General features: G+C 39.3%; 1 protein-coding gene across 1 annotated transcript in view; it reads left to right on the forward strand.

Moving 5' to 3' along the window:
* Positions 1–24,224, forward strand: part of HTR3B (5-hydroxytryptamine receptor 3B) — a 38,438-nt gene that overhangs the window by 8,395 nt on the left and 5,819 nt on the right. The window contains exons 3-6 of the mRNA XM_061155141.1: positions 14,663–14,707; positions 15,174–15,283; positions 15,962–16,131; positions 16,642–16,799. Coding sequence (XP_061011124.1) covers positions 14,663–14,707; positions 15,174–15,283; positions 15,962–16,131; positions 16,642–16,799 — 483 coding nt within the window. The remainder of the gene's footprint in view (positions 1–14,662; positions 14,708–15,173; positions 15,284–15,961; positions 16,132–16,641; positions 16,800–24,224) is intronic.

Genomic DNA, 24,224 nt, shown 5'->3' on the forward strand with positions numbered 1-24,224 from the left:
ATGTATCTTTCCTTGTGAAGTATCTGTTTAAGTCTTTTCCTATTTTTTATAATGTTGGTTGTTGTTGTTTTTTTTTTTTGTTATAGATTTATAGGAATTGCTTGTATATTCTGAATACAAGTCCTTTGTCATCTATGTAATGCGAATGCTTATTCTCACTCTGTGGCTTGCCTACACATTTCCCTAATGGAGCGTATGATGAACAAAGTTTTAAAATTTAATGAGGTCCAATTTTACCAGTTCCTTTATTTATGGTAGTGTTTTCTGGATATCGTCTTAAGAAATCTACTCTACGTTCATCAAAACATTTCCTGTATTTTCTTTCAGAAGATTTATGATTTTTAGTTCCTTATATTTAATTCTATGATCTGTTGAAAATTAATTTTTATAATGGTGTGAAGTATAGGTCAAGGTTTTTATTGTTGCTGATTTGTGTTTTGTTTTTGCATTTAGATAGAATTTGTTCCGGCACAATTTTTTAAAAAGTTTTCCTTTTTCCATTGAATTGCTTTAGTATCTTGACTGAAAATTAAGTTAACTGAGAAGTGTCAGACTGTTTGTTATCTTGATATCAGATAGTATATGTCCTTGAACTTTATTCTTCATTTTTAAGATAGTTTGACTTTTTAGGACCTTTTTACTTCCAAATAAATTTTATATTCAACTTATCACATTTTACTTAAAAAAAAACCTGCTGGGAATTTGTTTGGAATGCTATGAGATCCACAGAGAAATTTAGGAGGAGAATTGATATTTTAACAATATTGAATTTTCCAGTTATTAAATATGGTATGTCTTTCCATTTATTTGGGGCTTCAGCAGTGTATTATTTTTAATGTAGAAGTTTCATACATGTTTCTATTAAACTTATTCCATAGTATTTTTAATGCTGTTATAAATATTACTTAAATTTTTAAATGTTCTATTTATTTGTTGTTATTATAAAGAAACTGGATTAATTTTGTATGTTGACTTTGTGTCCTGTGACCTTGCAAAATTCACTTACTAATTCCAGTAGTTCTTTTAAAATTAATATTTTCTACATATACAATCATTTCATTTGCAGATAGTTTTACTACTTCCTTTTTTAATCTGTGTGCCCTTTATTTTTCTTATCTTGTCTTATTGCATTGTCCAAGACCTCTTCAGTGTTAATGGGAGCGGCGAGAGCCGATATCTGTATTTGTTCCATCCTCAGGGCAAAATCTTTCACCATTAAATATGGCATTAGCTATAGATTTTTCATAAATGATCTTTATCAAATTGAAGAAGTCCCCTCCTATTTTTGTACACTGAGAGATATTTTTAAAATCATGAATGTTATGAATACACCAAATATTTTTCTCAATCAATTTGAATGGTCATATGATTTTTGTTTTATGCAGTTAACACAGTAAATTATTTTTGATTGATTTTCAAATGTTAAACCTCAATTTGAATGGTCATATGATTTTTGTTTTATGCAGTTAACACAGTAAATTATTTTTGATTGATTTTCAAATGTTAAACCACTCCTGCATTCTAGAATAAACTCTACTTCATCCTGATATGTTACCATTTTATATATTTCTGAATTTGAATTCCTACTTATGATAGGTTGCATCTATGTTAATGAAGACTATTGGGCTATGGTTTTATTTCTTGTAATGTAGTTGTCTGTTTTTGGTGTTGGTTTTATAAAACCAGATGAAAACTCTTCCCTCTTCAATTTCCTGAAGGAGTTGTGTAATATGGATAATTTTCTTCCCTAATGTTTGATAGAATTCACCAGTAAAACTATCTAGGGCTGGAGTTTTCTTTGTGGGAAGGTTTTTAAATATAAATTCAATTTCAGTAACACATATATGATTTTTCAAATTTCCTTTCTTGTGTCACTTTTGGAATTTATATTTTTCAAGGAATTTGTCTGTTTTATCAGAGTTGCAAATTTATTTTTTCATAATATTCCCTTTTAATTCTTTTAATGTCCAAAGGCTCACCAGTGATGCTACCTCTTTCATTCCTCATATTAGTAATTTGTGTTTTCTCTTATTTCCCTTGACCAATATTGCCAAATTGCTTATCAATTTAATTTATTTCTTTAAAGAGCCAAATGTTGCTTTTGAATCTTCCTTACAATGTCTATTTCACTGATACCTACTCTTACATTTATTTCCTTTCTTCTGCTTACTGCACTTAATTTGTCCTTTTTTGTCTAGTTTCTTAAAATGGAAAGTTGTATTATTGAGTTTAAACCTATTTTCCTTTCTAATTTTAGCATTTACAGTTAAAAATTTTCCTCCAAACACTAATTTAACTGCATCCTATGAAATTTTGATGCATTTTTAAATTTGAGGTATGACGTATACAGACTGAAACCCATCTTTTAAAAGCCAGTCCCTTCCCCCCATCATCCCAGTCTCTGGCAGCCACAGATTTTATTTTTCTCCTATGGTTTTGCCTTTCTTATATAAATGGAATCACACTGTATTTTCCTCTTTGTTTTTTGGCTTCTTTCACTTAGAGTAATACCTTCAAGATCCATCCATGTTGTGCTGTTTCATGCATCAGTACTAGTATTCCATTGTGCAAATGTACTGCAATTTGTTTATGTATTTACCAGTTGTTGGACATGTGAGTTATTTCTGAGTTTGAACAATTTTGAATAAAATCACTATAAATATTTGCATATGTTTTTACTTCTGTTGGATAAATACTTGCAAGTGGGAGTGTTGAGTTGTATAAGGCAATTTTAACTTTACAAGAAACTGTCAAACTGCTTTCCACAGTGGCTGTATCATTTTACATTCCGTCTGCAAATTATGAGAGTTTCAGTTCCTCCACATGATGACCACACTTGGTATTGTCAATCTCTTTAAATGCCAACCATTCTGTTAGTTTCCTGGTGGTATCTCAGTGTGGTTTTAAACTCATTTCACTAAAGACTAATGATGTTGAACATCTCTCTGTGTGCTTACTTGTCAACTATGTATCTTTTAAAACAAAGTATTCACTCAAATATTTTACCTTTTTTTCAAATCTTTTACTTTATAAAAAAATAGGGTTGTTTGCCGTCTTATTATTGAGTTGCAAGAATTCTTTGTACAGTTTTAGTCTGTTTATGGATTCTATTCTGTCCAACTAGTCAATATGTTTCTGCTTACATCAATATACTGTGTCAATTACTGCTCATTACAGAAGTCTTGAAATCAGATGGTGTGAGTCTTCCAAACATACTTTTCTGTTTTAAAATTGTTTTGACTCTTCAAAGTACTTCACATTTCCATACACACTTAAGAATTAGTTCACTTATTTCTATTTTTAAGACTGACATTTTTTATTGAGATTGCATTAAATCTATAGATCAATTAAAGGAGAGTCAGCATCTTGACTTCTAATCCATGAAACACTGTATCTCTCCATTTGTTTAGTTCTTTAATTCTTTGTGTAATGTTTAGCATTTTTCAGTTTTGCACATATCTGGTTAAATTTAATCTCTTAGTAATGCACATTTTTGATGCTATCATAAATGGTATTTTAATTTTATGTTTCTTGCTGGCATACAAAATATAAATGATCTGAATATATTGGTCTTGACCCTGCCATTTCATTAATTTTTGAGCCTTTTTTGTAGATTTTTTCAGATTTCCTATGTAGACGATCATGTTGCCTATAAATAGTAAAAGTTGTACTTCTTTCTTTCCAATCTTTATACCTTTTCTTTTATTGCTTATTGCACTGGCTCAAACCTCTAGTACAATGTTGAATAGAAGGGTACACTGTTCTATAAATATAAATTCAATAAACATGTTTATAGTATTGCTAAGGGTTCTTACAACTTCAAGTTTTTTGTTGTTCTAGTAAATCATAGGGAGGTATATAAAAATCCCCAACTATAATTGTTGTTTGTCTCTTTTTCTGTCATGTTATTAGGTGCATATACATTTAAGATTATATGTCTTCTTGACAAATAGAACCTTTTGCCATTATGAAATACCCTTCTTTACCTCTAGTAATACTTTTTTCTTGAAGGTTTTTTTTTATGCTTACTTTTTGCATGGTATATATCTTGCCTTCCTTTCATTTTCAATATCTGTGGCATTGTATTCAAAGTCATTTCTTAGAGTAAGTAGTTTGGTCTTGCTTTTCCCCAACTCTTTATTTTTAAATAATTATAAATTTATAGAGAGGTTCTGTTCACCCTTCACCCAATGCCCGCTCTATTTTTCTTGCATAAATTTGGTATAGCAGCAATACTAGAAAATTGACATTGGTGCTTACTCCGATTTCTCTAGTTTTACATATACTTACTCGTGTATATGTGTATTTGTGTGTGTGTTTGTCTATAATTTTATTATATGTGTAGCTTTGTGTAACCACCAGTACCACCACATTGATCTACACAATCATCACCACAGGGCTCCCTGGTACTGTTCACTTACTGACACAATCCTTTCTTCTGACAACTTCTGGCAACTAACAGATCTCTTCTTCATCTTTATAACTGTGTTACTTGAAGACTAGTATACAAGTGGACCCAAATAGTACGTTGCCTTTGAGGCTGCCTTCTTTCATTCAGTGTGATCCCCTTCAGGTCCACCTAAGTTGCTGTGTGTATCAAGTGTTCACTCCTTTTTGTTGCTGAGTAGTGTTCCAGGGCACTGCTGTTTCAACCTGTCAGTCTGTGCATTTTAATTGAAGTGTTTTATCCATTTATGAATACCATCTTGCTATTTGTTTTCTAGCTGTCTCTTCTGTTTTCTGCTCCTCTTATCCTGCCTTATTTGGGGTAAATTAAGTATTTTTTAATATTTGATTTTAGTTCCTCTAAAATCAAATTGACTTTTTTGTAATCCCTCTGTGTATTATTTTTAGATGTTATTTTAGGGGTTTCCATACCCACCATTAACTTAATACAATGTACTTAGAATTAATGTTATTACAGTTCATATAAAATATACAAAACTTACAACAGTAAAATTCCACGGACCTGTTCCCTTTACATTTGCATACATAATGTATCCTACAATACAATGTTATTATTTTGATGTACTTTGTTAAAATAATTCAATAATTTCTCTTTATTTTAATGGAGGTGGTTTTCTATGTTAATATTTGAGTGCTATGCTATAAATTACAGACTGATTTTTTGACTGAGATTCAGGTATTGAAATTGATGGAAAATTGTTTAAAGGAAAAGTATAAATTATCTGTTATAACAGGGTTCAAATTATTTTTTATCTGATGTAAGTTATTTTAGCATAATTTTCCCCTAGCTTAGATAAACCCCTACTCATTATTTCCTCATAAGCAGGTGCATTTAATGGAGCACACACAAAAAATGCCCCGTTTAGCAAACAGTTTCACTTTTCCCAGCTTTACTTTCCCACTCACACTAGTAAAAGCACTATATCCAGGATCCTAGAAAATACTTTTTAATCCAGTGGCAGAAAGTGCCCACTCTTACTCTCCACAACATAGTCTTACACAATGCTCCAATAGAAAACTCCTTTACATCTCTTTTCTATTTTGATGTTGATCTAGAATTTTGGAGACAATTTTCTGGGGCTGCATCTTCACCTACTTAAGAGATATTAGTCCTTGCTATTTAGTTGTCAGTAGGTTTTTATGTCTGTATTGTTTATTGGACATTGTCCAATGGGAAAAGCATGACTTGAAAAAGATATGATATGAACCATGTTACATGAAACTCCAACACAGGGATAACATCAGCTTTGAGTAAGAGATGAAGACAGGTTTATAGGTCTCTCCTCGTTCTTCTACTTTCTGACTTCATATTGATGAAGGTAAAGTAGAATTGTTCAGACTTTCCTTTATAGGCTTATTTGGAGATAAGGGAAAGGAGTAAAGTCTTAATATTTTCCCTTGGAACAACCATATCAAATTGAGGTTTTGTTTTTTTTTTTTTTTAGAAGCTTAGTCTTTATTACAAAAAAACAATAATCACCAAAAGAATTACTGAAAACCGGGGCAAATTAGTTCACATTCACCAAATAATTTGACACCCTTAAAGCTTGAGATTATCATTTCGGTAAACTAGAAAACACTAGGCCTCTGCAAGAACTTAATGCATCACTCCATCAATGACAGTGAACTTGGAGCTTCTGGTCTGGCAATGCTTAGTTGCCCATATGACATCTGAAATCCAAATCTGTCCACATAAGTGCAAAGAAATGCCCTGTGGGCCAAAGCTTCGAGCCAATAAAGTTCATGTCACTCCACTCCTTGTTACCTACCCAATACCTCAGGACAACTGACGGTTTTAGATCACTTACATGACAATCACACCAAGAGATGAGAATTATTAATATCTTTTGAAATAGTGTTTTTTTAATCTTTCACGTGTCTGAACTAGTTGAAGATATCAAATTGGAAATTTTGGTCTAACTCTTCCTACCCTAATAAGAGAAAACAAAATCATATCCATTATGATAGGTAAGGAGAACACTATTATTTTTTCAAAGATAATGCTTTTCTCCACTGTTGTCAAATACACTATATGTTAGACGTATCATTTTATTGGATATGGAAAACTTGTCTTCTGAAACATGGAAAAATCTTACATTCCATCCCTCTAGTTTCATCCCTATCTCCTGTCTTGACTTTATCTTCTATGTGTACTCAATGTTACAATGAACCTGAAATTATTGGGTCCTGCCTGTATGCTGTTCATTCTGCTGTTTCCTCAACTAAATGTGTCTCCTTTATCATTCTCCATGTACAAAAGACTATAGCCCTCAAATCTCAGCTCCTAAAAGAAATTTTACTCAGTTCTGCACTCTGGCAGCAATGTCTCCTTACTTTGAATACAATGAAGTATGTATATTTCTTCATGCACGTAGTTGAATGTTAAAATGATACTTGCTATGCTGTTGTTTAGTCACTAAGTTGTGTCCAACTCTTTGCGACCCCATGAACTGCAGCCCACCAGGCTCCTCTGTCCATGGAATTTTCCAGTCAAGAACACTGGAGTGGGTTGCCATTTCCTTCTCCAGGGGATCTTATCAACCCAGGGATTGAACCTCAATCTCCAGCATGGCAGGCAGATTCTTTATCACTGAGTCATCTGGCAAGCCATATCTCATACTCTAATGTATTAATAGCTACGTGAAGGACTTCCCTGGTGATCCAGTGGTTAAGACTTCACCTTCCAGTGCAGGGGGTGCCAGTTCAATTCCTGGGGGAGCTAAGATCCACATGCCTCATGGCCAAAAAAGACATAGAACAGAAGCAATATTGTAGCAAATTCAATAAAGATTTTAAATATAACCTATATCAATAATAATAATAAAAGAAACACTATTTAAAAATAGCTACTGGAGGGAAGGGTTTTCTAACTCATGATCCTATTTACCACAATATTCAGGACAGTATATCTTACTTCGGGCTTCCCAGGTGGCTCAGTGGTAAAGAGCCTGCCTGCCAATGCAGGAGACATAAGAGATGCCAGTTCAATCCCTGGGTCAGGAAGATCCCCTGGAGAAGGGCATGGCAACCCACTCTAGTATTCTTGCATGGAGAATCCCATGGACAGAGGAGCCTGGTGGGCTACAGTCCATAAGGTTGCAAAGAGTTGGAAATGACTGAAGCGACTTCACACACACACACACACACACACACACACATCTTCCTTCGAAGCTAGCTATGTAGATATTTGCCTAATCAGTTAATTAGAATATGTGAATTCAATTCTAGAATCATCTTTACGAATGACTTAGTCTAATATGCCTTGCAAATGTCTATATTATATTCAGGTGGGCTGATCCTAAGGTTCGTTCCAGAGGCTTGACTGATTTGAAGAACTTGATGAAAATCGCTCAGAGATTCTGCTCAGACAAGGACATTCCCAATGTGAATAGATAGCTTGCTGGATGCATCTGCCAGCAGCTGAACTGCTGGCAACTTTTGTTTAGAGTGAAGAGCTTTCAGCTCAGCTTTCATCACTGCACCTCGCTTCCATTATAATGTTTTGCCTCCTGTTTTATTTACATGAAAGACTACAGTCTCGTCTTAGAATTTCTGGGTATTATGAGTACCTTAGGGAAATCTGATTATAGAGATAATCTACTCAACAGTGAAGAGTTTCCATTTGTTTCTATTGAGTTTTGTCAATTCCGAATCACAGATACCTTTGTATTCCAGTCCATTGACTAGAGCCTCCCAGACAGACGTTGAGGCATCTGTTTCTATAGTCTTCAGAACTGGGAAAGATAAATAAGAATGTGCAGGAATTATCTGTATATTTGCTAACCACCAATTTAGATCTAAATAGACTCCCTCTGTTAGGAAGACTAATGAATTCCAATTCTCTGAAATATCCTTTGCTTTTAACAAGCAGGATGGAAGGTATCTAAAGAAAAAAAGAGAGAGATACACAGAGGGAAAAGCTGTGAATAATGCCACCAGAGAACCAATTATGTTCACCAGCTGGCATTGAGAAACTTGTTTCTCTTGACAAAAAAAAAAAAAAAAAAGACTTCAGTTTTAGCCTCAAACTTCTTTTTGACATTGTGTTCTTTAGGGCTGAATAACCAATCCTCCCAGACACCCCCTCTAAGATGTTAGGGAAAAAATCATTAACACTATTGTTATGTGTAACATGACAAAGGGCTGGGCAGGAAGAGAAAAACAAGCAAAGGCATCAACACGGCAGTTAATAAGAACCAAACTGGATACAATGACAGTGGGAAGGAAACATTAGGATATAGAGACCTTCCTCTCCAGCCACATGACTGAGTCAGCAAGATGCACAGTGGTGAAGAAACTGGTCCAGACACTTCATAGATGTAAAAGTATATTTGTTAGGAGAGAGTAATGAAAAGCTGTATTACTTGATAATGGAAACTACATTTCAGACTTTTTCTCCCTATGACGAGGGGACCCTCGTTGATTGGAACTAAGCCTATATACTCTCAGACGCTCAGTCGTGTCCAGCTCTTTGAAAGCCCCTCAGCAAGAATACTGGAGTGGGTTGCCACTTCCTCCTCCAGGGGATCTTCCCAACCCAGGGATCAAACCAGTGTCTCCTGCATCGGCAGGTGGATTCTTTAGGACTGAGCCACCTGGGAAGCAGCTAAGCCTAGAGGGGAGTCTTTTTGTGCTTTAGTGGGTGAGACATGATCTATTTCAGGCTGTCTCAGCCAGTGGACCTTGGAAGGAAGAAGTGTCACCCAACCAGGGGTTCTCACTAGAGGTCTTATTTTTTTTAAGTCTTTACTGAATTTGTTTCAATGTTGCTTCTGTTTTATATTTTGGTTCTTTGGCCACAGGTAAGCTCCCTGCCCTGAGCCCCACAGAGCTGATATTGGCTGGGAGTCCCCTCTGTCCCTCTTCCAAGCTGTTTCTTGGGGAAATACTGTGAATTCAGTGTTTTCACTTTGTACCATCAGTCCTCCATATCTTTGGAGATTGCAGATATTTGTGGATTGAACCAACTCTGCATCGAAAATATTTTTATTTATTTATTTAGCCATGCTCAGCAGCTTGTGGATCTTAGTTCCCTGACAGGGATTGAACGTGGGTCCTCCGAAGTGAAAGCGTGGAGTCCTAACTATTAAGACCAAAAATATATATATTTTTTAAATTCCAGAAAGTGCCAACAAATAAAACTTGAATTTGCCTGCCATGCGCTGACAACTATTTACATGGCATTTATACTGTATTGGGTAATTATGAGTATTCTAGAGATGATTTGGGCTTCCCAGATGGTGCTAGTGGTAAAGAACCCACTGCCAATGCAGGAGACACAAGAGATGTGGGTTCAATCCCTGGGTTGGGAAGATCCCCTGGAGGAGGGCATGGCAACCCACACCAGTATTCTTGCCTGGAGAATCTCATGGACAGAGGAACCTGGCGGGCTACAAGAGTCAGACACAACCAAAGTAAATAAGCACATTATAGCACAGAGATGATTTAAAGAATACAGGAGAATGTAAGTTATATGCAAATACTTCTCCATTTTATACATAAGGAAGTTGAGTATCTGTAGATTTTGGTAACCAAGAAGGTTTTGGAGCCTCTGGAGCCAATCCCCCATGGATACTGAGGGGCAACTGTATACCATCTTAAAACCTGCCTTTCCCAAGTATCTGTTTGAAGTTCATAAAAATCTGTAGAGCAAGTTCACTCAGGCTAGCCTTTGTTGAACAACTATAACACGGTTATTCTATGTGTGAACCATCCTTTTTTTCTCAAGGTACCTAGAAATATTTATGCAATAACAACTTGCTTTCTTGATTACAGAAAGGGGGAACTTTAAAAGTTTATTGTTTCTCTTTCAAACTATGCCGCCCCCCGTGTACACCTGTCCAGTACTGAGTACTGCACAATTCCGGGTGCACCCCCTCCAAAGAGCAAATATCAGTGGCACCTCCCTAGCCCCACCCAACCTGGAGTGAGGACACTGGTAGTCTTGACCCTATGCACAAACATCATATGTTTTTGATGTGGTTGGATAATTCACTGGATAATGAATTTAATGTATCTTGTTCTAAAGAATGGACCTGTTATTTGCTTTCATGTCATAACTCCCCAGCTCCATTGTTTTACTGAAGTTGGTATTATACTCAACATTACAGAAGTACAGAGGTTACTTAAATGACTCGTTACCTTTGAACCAAAATCAGCAGGAGGAGCATTTCACATTTTATTTTATGTATTTTCATCTTGGATTTTCCATATCTCTATTCTCTTTGAATGATGCAACTTTTAATGATGGATTATGAAAGTGAAAAAGTTGCTCAGTTGTGTCCAATCCTTTGCGACCCCATGGACTATACAGTCCATGGAATTCTCCAGCAGAATACTGGAGTGGGTAGCCTTTCCCTTCTCTCCAGGGGATCTTCCCAACCCAGGGATCAAACCCAGGTCTCCTGCATTGCAGGCGACTTCTTTACCAGCACAAAGGAAGTCCAAGAATACTGGAGTGGGTACCCTATCCTGTCTCCAGGGGATCTACCTGACCCAGGAATCAAACTGGGGTCTCCTGCATTGCAGGCAGATTCTTTACCAACTGAGCTGTCAGGGAAGCCCATGGGAAGAAATGGATTATCTGTAGTCTGTATCAGCCTTCTCACTTATACATTCCCTGGAAGTGTTTTCAAAAATGGTTTCCTTTTTCTCTATTAATACATTTTTAAAATGGCAGCTCTATTGATGTATAACCCAACTACAAAATTCATCTATTTAAAGTATACAATTCAGTGGTTTTAGTATATTCACAGAGTTGTGCAACCATCACCACTATCTAATTTCAGAGCATTTTATCACTTCAAAAAGAGCCTTCATACCGTTAGCAGTCACATCCTGCAACCCATCCCCACCAGCCCTAGGCAAACACTAATCTAATTTTTGCCTCTATAGATCTGCCTATTCTAGACATTTCATATAAATGGTATCTTACAATAAATGGCCTCTTGTGACTGAATTCTTTCATTTAGCATAATGTCTTCAAGGTTCATCTATATCGTAGCATATATCATATTTCATTACTTTCTTTAGTGCTGGAAAATATTCTGTTGGATGGATATATGCTAATTTTGTTTACCTGTTCATCAGCTGATGGGCGTTGGCTTATTTTTACTTTTTAACTGCTGTGAACATTCCTGTATTGGTTTGCTTTTTTTTTAACCTGTACAGGTTTTTTTGAGTGTGTGGACTTGTTTTTCAAGTCTCTTGATTCTTCACTTATGAGTGCAATTCCTAGGTCATATGGTAACTCTATATTTAACATTTTAAGGAACTACCATACTGTTTTGCAAAGTGGCTGCACCATTTTAAAATCCCACTAACAATGTATGAGGGCTCCAATTTTCACCATTCCTCCTAACAGTTGTTATTTTAATTTTATTCATCCTAGTGGGGTAGAGTGATATCTCATTGTGGTTTTGATTTGCATTTCCCTAATAACTAATGATGTTGAGCATCTTTTCAAGTGCTAATTGGCCACATTTATATATCTCTTTTGGAGAAATATCTGTTCAGGTCCTTTGCTCATTTTTTTTTTTTTAATCTGTATTGGACTATAGTTGATTTACAGTATTGTATTAGTTTCGGGTATACAGCAAAATGATTCAGTTATACATATACATACCTATTCTTTTTCAGATTCTTTTCCCATTTAGGTTATTACAGAATATTGAGTAGTCATTAAAAAAATTTTTTGGCCGCACAGCATATGGGATCCCTGATCATTCAAACCCATACCTCTTGCATTGGAAGTTCGGAGTCTTAATCACTAGACTGTTAGCCAAATCCCTAAGTTATTTTTGCTGTGGTAAAATACACATAATATAAAATTTACCATCTTAACCATTTTTTAAGTGTACAGTTCAATGACATTAAGTACATGCTCATTGCTGTGCAATGATCACCACTGTCCATCTCCAGCACTCCTCATCTTCCAAAATTGAAACTCTATACCCATTAAACACTGACTCCCGATTTCCCAGCCCTGGCAACCATCATTCTACTCTCTATCTCTCTGAATTTGACTGGTTTAAGAACCTAGACTTAGTGTAAAGTGGAATCACCTTGTCCTTCTGTGACTGGCTTACTTTGTGACTTAGCATAAAGTTTCATCCATATTGTAGCATGTGTCAAAACTTCCTTTCTTTTAAAGACTGAGTAATATTGCATTGTATGTATACACCACATTTTGTTCATCCATTCCTCTATTGATGGATACTTGGGTTGCTTCCACCCCTTAGCTACTGTGAATAATGCTGCTGTGAGCATGGGTGTACAAATGTCCGAGTCCTTGTTTTCAGTCCTTTTGGGTAAATGCCAAGGAGTGGAATTGCTGGACCATGTAGTAGTTCTATTTTTAAGTTTTTAGGAACAGCCCCACTGTTTTCCATAGCAGCTGCACCATTTTACATTCCCAACAATAGTGCACAAGAATTCCAATTATCCTCACCAACGCTTATTTTCTGCTTAAAAAAAAAAGTAACCATCCTAATGAGAGTGAAATGGTATTTCATTATGGGTTTTGATTTGTATTTCCCTAGTGATTAGAGATTATATAAGCCAGCTCTAACTCTGACTGCCATAACAAATAGCGTAAACATGGTGACTGAAACTACAGAAATTTATTTCTCACAGTTCTGGATTCTGGGAAGTTCAAGATCAAAGTTCTGGCCAATTTGGTTCCTAGTAAGAGCTGTCTTTCCAGCTTGCAGATGGCTGCCTTCTCACTGTGTCTTCATATGGAGGAGAAAGAGAGATCATTCTCTCTTCCTCTTTTTCTAAGGCCACCAATCCTATTGGATGAGGGCCCACCCTTGCAACCTCATTTTACCTTAGTTATCTCCTAAAAGTCCTATCTCCAAATACAGCCACATATGAATTTTGGAAGAACACAGTTTGGTCCATAGCCATGATGCTGAGCATATTTTCATGTGTTTATTGGCATTTGAATATCTACTTTGGACAAATGTCTGTTCAAGTCTTTTGTCCATTCTTAAATAAGGATTTTGGTTTTGAGTTGTAAAAGTTCTTTAATATTCGGGATAATAACCCTTTACCAGATACACGATCCACAAATATTTTCCCACATTCCATGAGTTGCCTTCTCACTACGTTACATTCTTTGATGCTTGTTTTAAATTTGGGCTACTTATCTTTTTATTGTTGAGTTGTAAGAGTTCTTTATATATTCTGGATACAAACCTCTTACTAGCTATGTGATTTGCAAGTATTTTCTCCCACACTGTGGATTGTAATCAACTTCCTGTCATTTGACTTTAGTATATGTGCTGCCGAAGCGAGCACTGTCATTTGACTTTAAAGCACAAAATTTTTAAATTTTGATGAAGTGCCATTTACTTCTTCTTTTGTTGCTTGTGCTTATGGTGTCTTATCTAAGAAATTATTACCTAATTCAAAGATTTACTCCTATGTTTTGTTGTAAGAGTTTTGTAGTTTTAGCTCTTATGTTTAGGTTTATGATCCATTTTGAGTTAATGTTTGTATGTGGTATGAAATACTCCTTTTTTTTAATCCCTAAGAACATAGTAACTATAGCATGTTTTTGTTTTTTTACTAGATTCAATATGAAAAAAAATTTAATGAAGAGGATTTTTTTTTGTTTTGGGGGGGCTTTGCTTTTTTAATCGCTGATTCATTGCAGAATGGGGAATCACATCTATTTACACCATCAAAAATATACCTCGCTTGGATTAAGCTCATTCAGGCTATTTTATAAGCAGAGAAATCCAAACATAAGGTAACAACAGGAAAGGCTGCCAATGGCAATTGAAATATTAATAATACTCATTCAGAAATTAGGAATAACATCTTAATTACAGATAAGAGTTTGGTCTCATCTTTTTAGTCCAGAATTGGCTATGACTATATACCATCTTTTAGTCTGATTAATGGCAGAGTAACTATTAAAGTAGGAAAGAGATTAGCAAATCATTTAACATGTCAAGTGCACTTAAAGCATCGTTTTGTCATAGATAATACAGTAAAACTTATAGCGACAGGTGTATGTAATAAATAACTGGGAATACTCAGATCTTAAAGAGTCAAGGTAATGTTTTTAAAGTCAGCATTATTTACTTGGATGCAATTGTCTTCCTCTGAATTGTCATGCTGTTGAATTGGGCTTTGATTTACTGACTCTATAAGATTTGTTGTGTATTTAATTTTTGCTTTGCAGGATACACAGAATCAAAAATTAAAGACAAGCGTATGGTATCGTGAGGTAAATGATTGTTTTTTTCCTTCTATGCATGCTATACTCCTGAAATTGATCTGCTGAAAAATGTAATTATTTGAAAGAATAGATAATTATCTTTTTTTTCCTTTTTTTGGCTGAACCATTTGGCATGTGGGATCTTATTTCCCTGACCAGGGATCAAACTCATGCCCCCTGTAGTGAAAGCTCTAAGTCTTAACCACTGGATTGCCAGGGAAGTCCCAGGAATAGATATTATCTTTCCTTTTATAGTTCCTTACATCTGCAGCAGACCTGATTTATTAGAATCTGAGTAAGATATATGGCTGCTGTTTCTCATTAGGGAAAACATCTTTAGGAGTTGGATGAGAAGTCCTCTCCCCTAACAGATAGTAGCAACAGGCTGATCAATTGAGTTACTCATCCAAATTCCTCTTCAGTTCTTTGATGGGGCTGACATTGCCTCTTTGTGACATTTTCTTTTTGGCTACAGGTTTGGGATGATGAGTTTTTATCCTGGAACTCCAGCATGTTTGATGAGATTAGGGAGATCTCTCTACCTCTGAGTGCCATCTGGGCCCCTGATATCATCATAAATGAGTAGTAAGTGTGTTGGGGTGTGTTTCTGTGGGTTGTAGACTGCTTAGAATACTCAAGCCAGTTGCTGCTACCTTTCAGACATTGTTACTATTTTTTGTTTCTCAACTTGAAGAGGAGCTGTATTGTTGGGAGCATTCAGGTTAGCAGTATCAAAACCATGATTGACATCATTTAAGATACAGTGTGTGCGTGCATGCTAAGTCCCTTCAGACATGTCCGAATCTTTGCAATCCCATGGAATGTAGCCCACCAGGCTCCTCTGTCCATGGAATTCTCCATGCAAGAGTACTGGAGTGGGTTGCCATGCCCTCTTCCAGTGGGTCTTCCCAACCCAGAGATTGAACCTGCATCTCTTCTATCTCCTGCATTGGCAAGCAGGTTCTTTACCACTAGCGCCACCTGGGAAGTCCTTTAAGATAAAGGTTTGATGGCTAATGCTTGATGCTACCCACTGATTATGTCTGTGTTTTAACAGTAGCAAGTGAGTTGACTCATGAGGCTGTCATTGCTGAACCCATATTTACCAGGTGACTGTCTCATGGAAAATGTGATTCAGTCTTTGCACATCTGGGCTAGTCTGGGATGATATATGTTCACTACCATCTCATAATCAGTTCTGTTTATGTATTAGAATGAGGAAAGTTCACTCTGTAACAACAAGATCTCTTGTGTTTCACACAGTGTGGACACTGAAAGATCACCTGACCTTCCCTATGTCTATGTGAACTCATCTGGGACCATTAAACACTCCAAGCCCATCCAAGTGGTCTCTGCATGCAATTTGGAGACATATGCTTTTCCATTTGATGTCCAGAATTGCAGCCTAACCTTCAGTAGCATTCTGCACACAGGTAAGTCATGAGAGGTGTAGTCTGCTAGTGGGCAAACACACTTGTGCTGGGTGGGCGCACAAAGGTGAAATTATGTTATGTGGTCCCTCAGTTGATTTTATTTTTGCACATAATTGACCTTTTATAAATCTAAAATCTTCTTGCAGTCATTTGGCTCCTGCTGCAATTCAGACTAACCACAGTATTGTGCCGAGATAGGGCCCTTTGCTGCTGTTGGTTTGAAACCACAATATTAGACCTCCAATGCCATTGAGAACGTTACAGAATTCTCATTCTGTAGACAATGGTATGCAAACCCTAAGTTCATAGCTGCTTTTTTTTTTTCATGACCAGCAAGTTTTTGTTCCTCATCATTACCCCTAATTCAAAATGGTATACTGAACCCCATCTCAGTAAGACTGTCCATATGGGAGCTAGAATAAAAAGGAAGGGTTTGAATTGGGAATTAGAAAAGTGGGTGGTCTTTGGTGCCTTTTTCTATGGGAAATCAACTGTTTCTGTTATTTTCAGTGGAAGATGTAGACCTGGCCTTCCTGAGGAGCACAGAAGACATTGCACATGACCAAAAGGCATTTTTGAATGACAGTGAGTGGGAACTTCTTTCTGTGTCCTCAGCCTACCGCATCCTGCAGAACAGCGCTGGAGATTTTGCACAGATTCAGTTCAATGTAGGTTCCACCCTTCTTCCTGTCCCTGTTGCCCACTTCTCTGCAGTCTTTCACCTTCCCTATCAGGCTGAGCAATCCCTGCTCTCCTGAATCTTCTCATTCATATCACCCAAGCACAGCTGATTCAGATGGCTCCAGACATCCATTTGCATCTGAGACCAGAGGTTCAGCCGTAGATCTGGAACTCCTGCTGGAGCGATTCCATGCATGAATATAAAGAGGATGGTTTCCAGACACAGAGCCCCGAACCAGTCACTGCAGCAGGAATCCTCAAGCCTTTCAGCACATATAACATTCTCACTACTAATTGCTACTGAGAGAGAAAAAGAAACCCACACACAACAGCAACCAAAATTAGGAGAAAAATGTCTCTTCAATATGAATGTCCTGTGTGACATTAAGTAAATTATTAATCATTCCAGATGCAAATACATAAAATTATCATATTATTAACTTAAGTAACTTGAGGGATTAGCTAACCTGTCACCAGCAGGATCCTCAGAGACCATTGGTTGTTTCCAGATCTGAGAAGTACAGCTGCTCAGCAAAGACCTGATAAGAACCCAAACTTCTCAGATGCACCACCAGAAACGCTTCTGGCTGCATTGTTCCTGGGGAAATGTGTCCACTAGGTGCTTGGAGGGGGCAGCGGGGAGCAGGACAGTGAAGCCTGCTGCTTGGCAGTCCAGGGGCACCGTTACCCCTTCCCTCCCAGCAAACCTTCCTGACGTGGTCTGCAGCAAGTGTCTGCAGCCAGTAGACTTGTCAGTAGTGTTCAACCCTGCTTTTCTGCACAAAGTCAGCTAGTGATGGGGGTAGCTGGAGGATGGGAGGGCCCTTCAGACCAGGTAATCTGATTGAAAGCTAGAGACTACAGACAGGTCAGGATTAAGCACAGCTGAATTCTCCTAGAAACAAACCTTTTGAAAGAGAAGGAAAAAATTAGACTACACTCAGGTGCTATGGTTACAATGAATAATTGCCTGCTAAGGAGGATGGTGGTGGTGAAAGAAGCGATTATTGAGGGCACAGAAGCCCTCCATTGGTTAAAAGGTGTGGTATGCAGTTTTCTAGTAAAGCACTTGTTAAAACAAGGCCTCTTAAATACAGCTGTGATTTGAACCTGACTGATGTCTAATGCTGGGCACCAGCTAATCCCAATTCACGCCTTCCTTGTGGTAGGGCTTGAGTCCTTGCCTCTTCTACTTGGTTTTTTAGCAAAGCTTACACTGTGGCTTGTTTGTCCACTTTTTTACCGAGGGAAAGGGAGGGGGGAAAAAGAAAGCTTTTTTAATTTCAATGAGTTTCTTGGCTCAGAGTAAACACCTCATTAATTTTAAAGATATCAGCCTGCAAACATTATTAATGCAGCCCGAATAATGGAGAGCATTAAAAGGAAATGTGAGTGAGTAGCATGTGCAAGGTGGAACACAGTCACCTACCAAGCACTCCGGAGAACACTGCACACACCATTACCTACGCCGCACGGAGGAGAAAAACAAAGACGGAGACGGGGCAGGTAAACCAGAGGTGGGAGTGCGCACACACACACGCTCGCCCCCCCCCGCCCCATAGAGCAGCCGCGATTTGTAGTTACATATCACCCTCTACCCTAAATATCATCTTCTCAACGGTGGTCAAGTTTTTCTGTGTCTAGCTCCATTTTAAATATGATGAACACAGGCATAAAATATTGTTAAAGGGAGGAGAGGCTTCCCTGAATTCCAGGGAACAGGTCTGCGTTTCTTTGCTGTCTTTCCTGCCATGCTTCTTCTCCATTCAGAGTTTACGCTAAAGGCAAGCGGAGAGGGCAGTGAGCCGATTTCTTGTTCTGGGAGCTTTTCCCAGGGTTCTGTTGCCGTGGGGGCTACGGTAGGTTATTTGGGGGACGGTGAACGAGGAGAGTGAAAAAGTTGGCTTACAGCTCAACATTCAGAAAACTAAGATCATGGCATCTGGTCCCATCACTTCATGGGAAATAGATGGAGAAACAGTGGAAACAGTGGGAGACTTTATTTTTTGGGCTCCAAAATCATTGCTGATGGTGATTGCAGCCACGAAATTAAAAGACGCTTACTCTTTGGAAGAAAAGTTATGACCAACCTAGGTAGCGTATTAAAAAGCAGAGACATTACTTTGTCAACAAAGGTCCGTCTAGTTAAGGCTATGGTTTTTCCAGTGGTCATGTATGGATGTGAGAGTTAGACTGTGAAGAAAGCTGAGTGCCCAAGAATTGATGCTTTTGAACTGTGGTGTTGGTGAAAACTCTTGAGAGTCCCTTGGACTGCAAGGAGATCCAACCAGTCCATCCTAAAGGAGATCAGTCCTGGGTGTTCATTGGAAGGACTGATGCTGAAGCTGAAACTCCAATACTTTGGCCACCTCATGTGAAGAGTTGACTCATTGGAAAAGACCCTGATGCTGGGAGGGATTGGGGGCAGGAGGAGAAAGGGACGACAGAGGATGAGATGGTTGGATGGCATCACCAACTCGATGGACATGGGTTTGGGTGGACCCCAGGAGTTGGTGATGGACGAGGAGGCCTGGCGTGCTGCGGTTCATGGGGTCGCAAAGAGTCAGACACTACTGAGCGACTGAACTGAACTGAACTTCCTTCCTCCCTGGTCCTGGGGAGCAGAATCCTGAGAAGAGTCACAGATTGTGCTTGGTGAGGCAGGGAGCCGGACTTAAGAAGTCCTGCAACTCTGGAAGACAAAGTAGACTGAGTGACTCTCCAGGTCTGTTCCTTGCCCCCTTGACCTCTCTCAGCCTCCGCGGCTCCCCGGTTCCCACTGTGTGCACAGTGATGGCTCATGTCCTCTTACTCCGTGCCAGACATCCAACTCTGAATTGAGCAGTCAAGTCACTCTGGTGTCCTTCAACAACCTTTAGGCAATGATGTGAAATTCAGAGCCCAGTTTCCTGCCCAGAACCCACCAGGGTCCTGACAGTAAAAGGCCAGCTTCCTCTTAATCTAATCACCTGCTATGTCCCCATCCAGGCTGCCCAGCACGGGGTTGGGGACAGATACGGCAGAGGGAGGAACAAAGATATAAATACATGTTCTGCCTGGGCCTGGTGTACACGCTGCCGCTGACACTGAATCAAATGCTCCAGGTGCCGGTTGGTTCCTGCTAACGTGCAATCGTATCTGTGGCTCCAGGACATGTATTGTTGATCAGAGAGCACTGCTGACTCCTTGGAGTCAGGCTGCATTCCACAGGGAGCCCAGAGCAGAAGAGACACATCTGTGTGTAGCTTGGTGCCCGAGCCAGTGGCCACGGGAGGGGAGGCTTCCTTCAATACACTGTTGGAGGCGCTGCTTCCCAGAAACAGGATGAGCATTCAATTTCTGTATGGCAGTGCTTTTTTTTAAAAGTAATTTAATTTATTTATTTATGGCTGTGCTTCGTTGCTGCTTTATGGGTCTTTGTTGCTGCGTGGCTGCTACTCTGGTTGGTGTGCGCTTGGGCTTCTCATTGCTGTGGCCTCTCTTGTTGTGGAGCACGGGCTCTAGGGTGCTCGGGCTCCTGAAGTTGCAACTCATGGGCTGTAAAGCACAGTTTCAACAGTTGTGGTGAATGGGCCTCGTTGCTCTGTGGCATGTGGGATCTCCCCAGACCGGGGATCAAACCTGTGTCTCCTGCATTGGCAGGTGGATTCTTTACCACTGGGCCACCAGGGAAGCCCATGTCTGGCAGTGTTTTGTTTCTTTTTTGTTTTCTAAAGAATGATGGTAGAAGTGTGAGGAGGTAGAAATGGTACCTGAGAACTCTTACTGGATGCAAGGGCTTCCCAAGTGGTGCTAGTGGTAAAGTATCCGTCTGCCAATGCAGGAGACATAAGAGAGGTCAGTTTGACCCCTGAGTCAGGAAGACCCCCCGGAGGAGGACATGGCAACCCACTCCAATATTCTTGGACATAGGACTCTGCAGGCTACAGTTCATGGGGTTGCAAAAAGTTGGACATGACTGAAGTGACTTAGCATGCACGCATTGGATGGAAACTGGCAGACAGTTGTGGGAACTAAAGTGAGCCCCGACCCCAGATATCCTCTCACAGAGTAAATGCTCATGTGAGCAGGAATTGGGGAACCTACAGTGGACTCCTAGAAAAATGAAGAGGGGCGTTTGTGAAAGAAATATGCCTCATATATCCTATTTTTTCAGATGTAATTTTCTTTTTTAGATTAGAGTAGATTAATTTTGTTGAGATATTGATTGAATGCCGCTCATAAACTTGATAGAAGATCCTTCCAAGCTCTACAGGTCACTCCAGAGAGAGAGCGAGAGAAAGAGAGAATTTGGACCCCTAGAAACCCTCCAGGGTCATTCGAGTAATCCGGGAATCATGGACTTTCTGCTAAACCAACTCGACCCATGGTCTAGATCCAAGAAGCTCTCACTCTTGTGCAAGGATCTTACTTCAATGGCAGCAACTTTCCCATTCTTTCTGAATTGGGAATGTTGGGAGGGGCTTGGGAGAGGAGGAAAATGGGCTTCTGTATGAAGCGTGAGTCTGGGCGTCAAAATTCCAACTATGTCATAAAGACGGTCATGCAAAATTGAGTACTGGTGGGGTCTACCATCAAGGAGGCAATTAGAGGCTAACCTTGGGGCCTATTCCATCTCCAAGGAGCTCTCCACACACACATTCTGAATTAGATTGATCTCTTTCATTAACATCAATAGGCTCCAAATACCTTTGTGTACTTATTATTACCTGGCTTTAATGGATAATGAAATTGTGGCATAATATTGCTAACACCTGAAGGGTGTCTAATGGAGAACACGGACTGAAACTAAAGTGCTTTTTCTTCCCTTTCTGTGGAATTTAAAGGTACCAGCTCCTTTAGTCCATTAGAAATGATGGGCTCTAGGTAGGGGCAGTTCTGCGGAGAGCAGTGTCTTGCTGAGCTGGTGATGTACCATCCCCCTGGCATACGGGGTCACTGCCTCTGACATGACCTGCAGAGAAGTGGCCCCCAGAAGACTGACTTCAAGAGGGGAGCCCCACTTTGGGCTCACTCCACTCTCTCACCCATTGGAACTAAAAGAACCATTATTAGTAGACTCTAATACAACTCTACACACCTCTTTTGAGTTCTTACCCTGTGCCAAGCTCATGGCTAAGCACCGAGGACACCAACATGAATAAAACAAGACTCTAGGTTCCTATCATGGGGCTCAAAATCTGCCCAAGGAAACATGATAACGATGACCACAAAACCAAGCTCCGACTCTGTATGAGGCACCATTTAAAAGTTTGTATATGTAATCCTTACATCTCTGGGAGACGGGGACTCCATGTATCCACATTTTTACAAGTGGTTGAATTGGGATGCACCTTAACCAAGGTTAACAGGTGACTCGTGGAGCTAGGACTTGACACTGCCTGCCTCGTCCTGTATGATGCTTTCACACAACTAAAGAGAACTGGTATGTTTCAGTCCATTTTGTGGCATTTTCCCACTGTGCGTTACTGGCCAAGTCACCTGTATCAGGGTTTTTTTTTTAATTAATTAATTAATTTTATTTATTTGGCTGCACCGGGTCTTAGTTGCAGCATGCAGGATCCTTTAGTTATAGCATGCCAGATCTAGTTTCCTGATCAGGGATCGAACCTGGGCCCCCTGCATTGGGAGCCTGGCCTCTTAGCCACTGGGGACCACCAGGGAAATCCCCACCTGTATTAGTTTCTTTGGGTTGCCATAACAAAGTACCACTTTAAGACAATAGAGCTTTCTTCTCTCATAGTTCTGGAGGTCAGAAGCCTGTAATCAAGTGTAGGCAGGGTTGGTTCCTTCTGGGCTCTCTGAGGAACAGTCTGCTTCTTGCTTCTCCCTTAACTTTAGGTGGTTGCTAACAATCTTGGCTTCCCTGGGCTTGTAGGATATATCACTCCAATGCCTACCTCCATCTTCACATGCCTGCAAAGGTATTAGCCTTGGCATGTCTCTTCTCTTCTTCTTACAGGGACACCAGGCATATTGGCTTGAGGGCTCACTCTGTTCTGTAAGACCTCATCTTAACTAATTTCACTTGCAATGATCTCATTTCCAAATAAGGTCGTATTCTGAGCCTCTGGAAGGACAGGAATTTTAGGGAGCTTTACTCAACCCAGTGGAGCTTCCCAGGAGGCTCAGTGGTAAAGAATCTGCCTGCCAATGCAGGAGACACAGGTTCAATCCCTGGGTTGGGAAGATCCCCTTGAGAAGGAAATGGCAACCCATTATAATATTCTTGCCTGGAAAATCCCATGGACAGAAGAGCCTGCTGGGCTATAGTCCATGGGGGTCACAAAAGAGTCAGACACAACTAGTGATAAGCAACAACATTCAACCCAGTAGAGTCTGCCACCTTCTGACTCACCCAAATTCATGTCTGTCCCATGTGCAAAATATAGTTACCCTATCCCAATATCCCCAAATGTCTTAACCTATTTCAGTACTAAGACCAAAAAGTAGTGAAAGTGTTAGCCACTCAGTTATGTCTGACTTTGTGACCCCATGGAGTGCAGCCCACCAGGCTCCACTGTTTATGGGATTTCCCAGGCATGAATACTGGAGTGGGGCCATTCCTTCTGCCTGGGAATCTTCCTGACCCAGGGATGGACCCGGGTCTCCTGCATCGCACGCAGATTCTTTACAGTCTGAGCCACCAGGGAAGCCCTCTAAGATGAAAACATCATCTCAACATAAACTCAGAAAGTCTCAAATGTTATCATCAAAGCAAGCATAGACTCTGGGTATGGTCCATTCTGGGGCAAACTTCTATCTACAGACCTGTGGAATCTGGTTCCTGATCCCATAAGACGTCAGGTCAGGAGTCAGGGGCAAGAGTGGGGACCTGTCCTGTCAGCAGTTCTAACTCTAGTATTTAGGATTGTGCCTGACCTCTTTTCATGCTCAATTCATGTTTCTTGAACATTGGCACAAAGGGCTTTGAGGATCAAATGAGATCATGAGGACAAAACATTTCTCAAAACTGTGGGATAAAATTAGAGTTTCTTTAGGCTGCACTGGGTTTGTAGAGAAAATTAGACTAGTCCATAAGTAGTATTGTCCCCAAATCATCCTAAAGGAAAATGTGGGTCCTTTGTTCTTGAAGAAAAGCAAAATTATAGGTACTGTTTGATCCATCTTAAGAACTGGCTCATCCTTGGTAAAAGGCAGAAGAATGGATGAAGTGGTTTTGGAAGGCCTGTCTAAGTTTACGATTTTATGTCAGCTTAAAACTTATACAATTTTTTGAGTTGGAGAACTTTCTGCTTTATGTCACAGCCCAACTAATTGTCTACCCTTGTACCTACCTGTTTCCTTTCTACTTTCAACTACTCTTGACATCCAGTGAGGAATATAAATTTGTGGGGCCTCATGCAAAGTGGACATGCAGGGTACCTTGCTTAAAAATTATTGAGGACTTC

The sequence above is a fragment of the Dama dama genome, chromosome 1 (assembly GCF_033118175.1).
Source record: "Dama dama isolate Ldn47 chromosome 1, ASM3311817v1, whole genome shotgun sequence".
Lineage (NCBI taxonomy): Eukaryota > Metazoa > Chordata > Mammalia > Artiodactyla > Cervidae > Dama > Dama dama.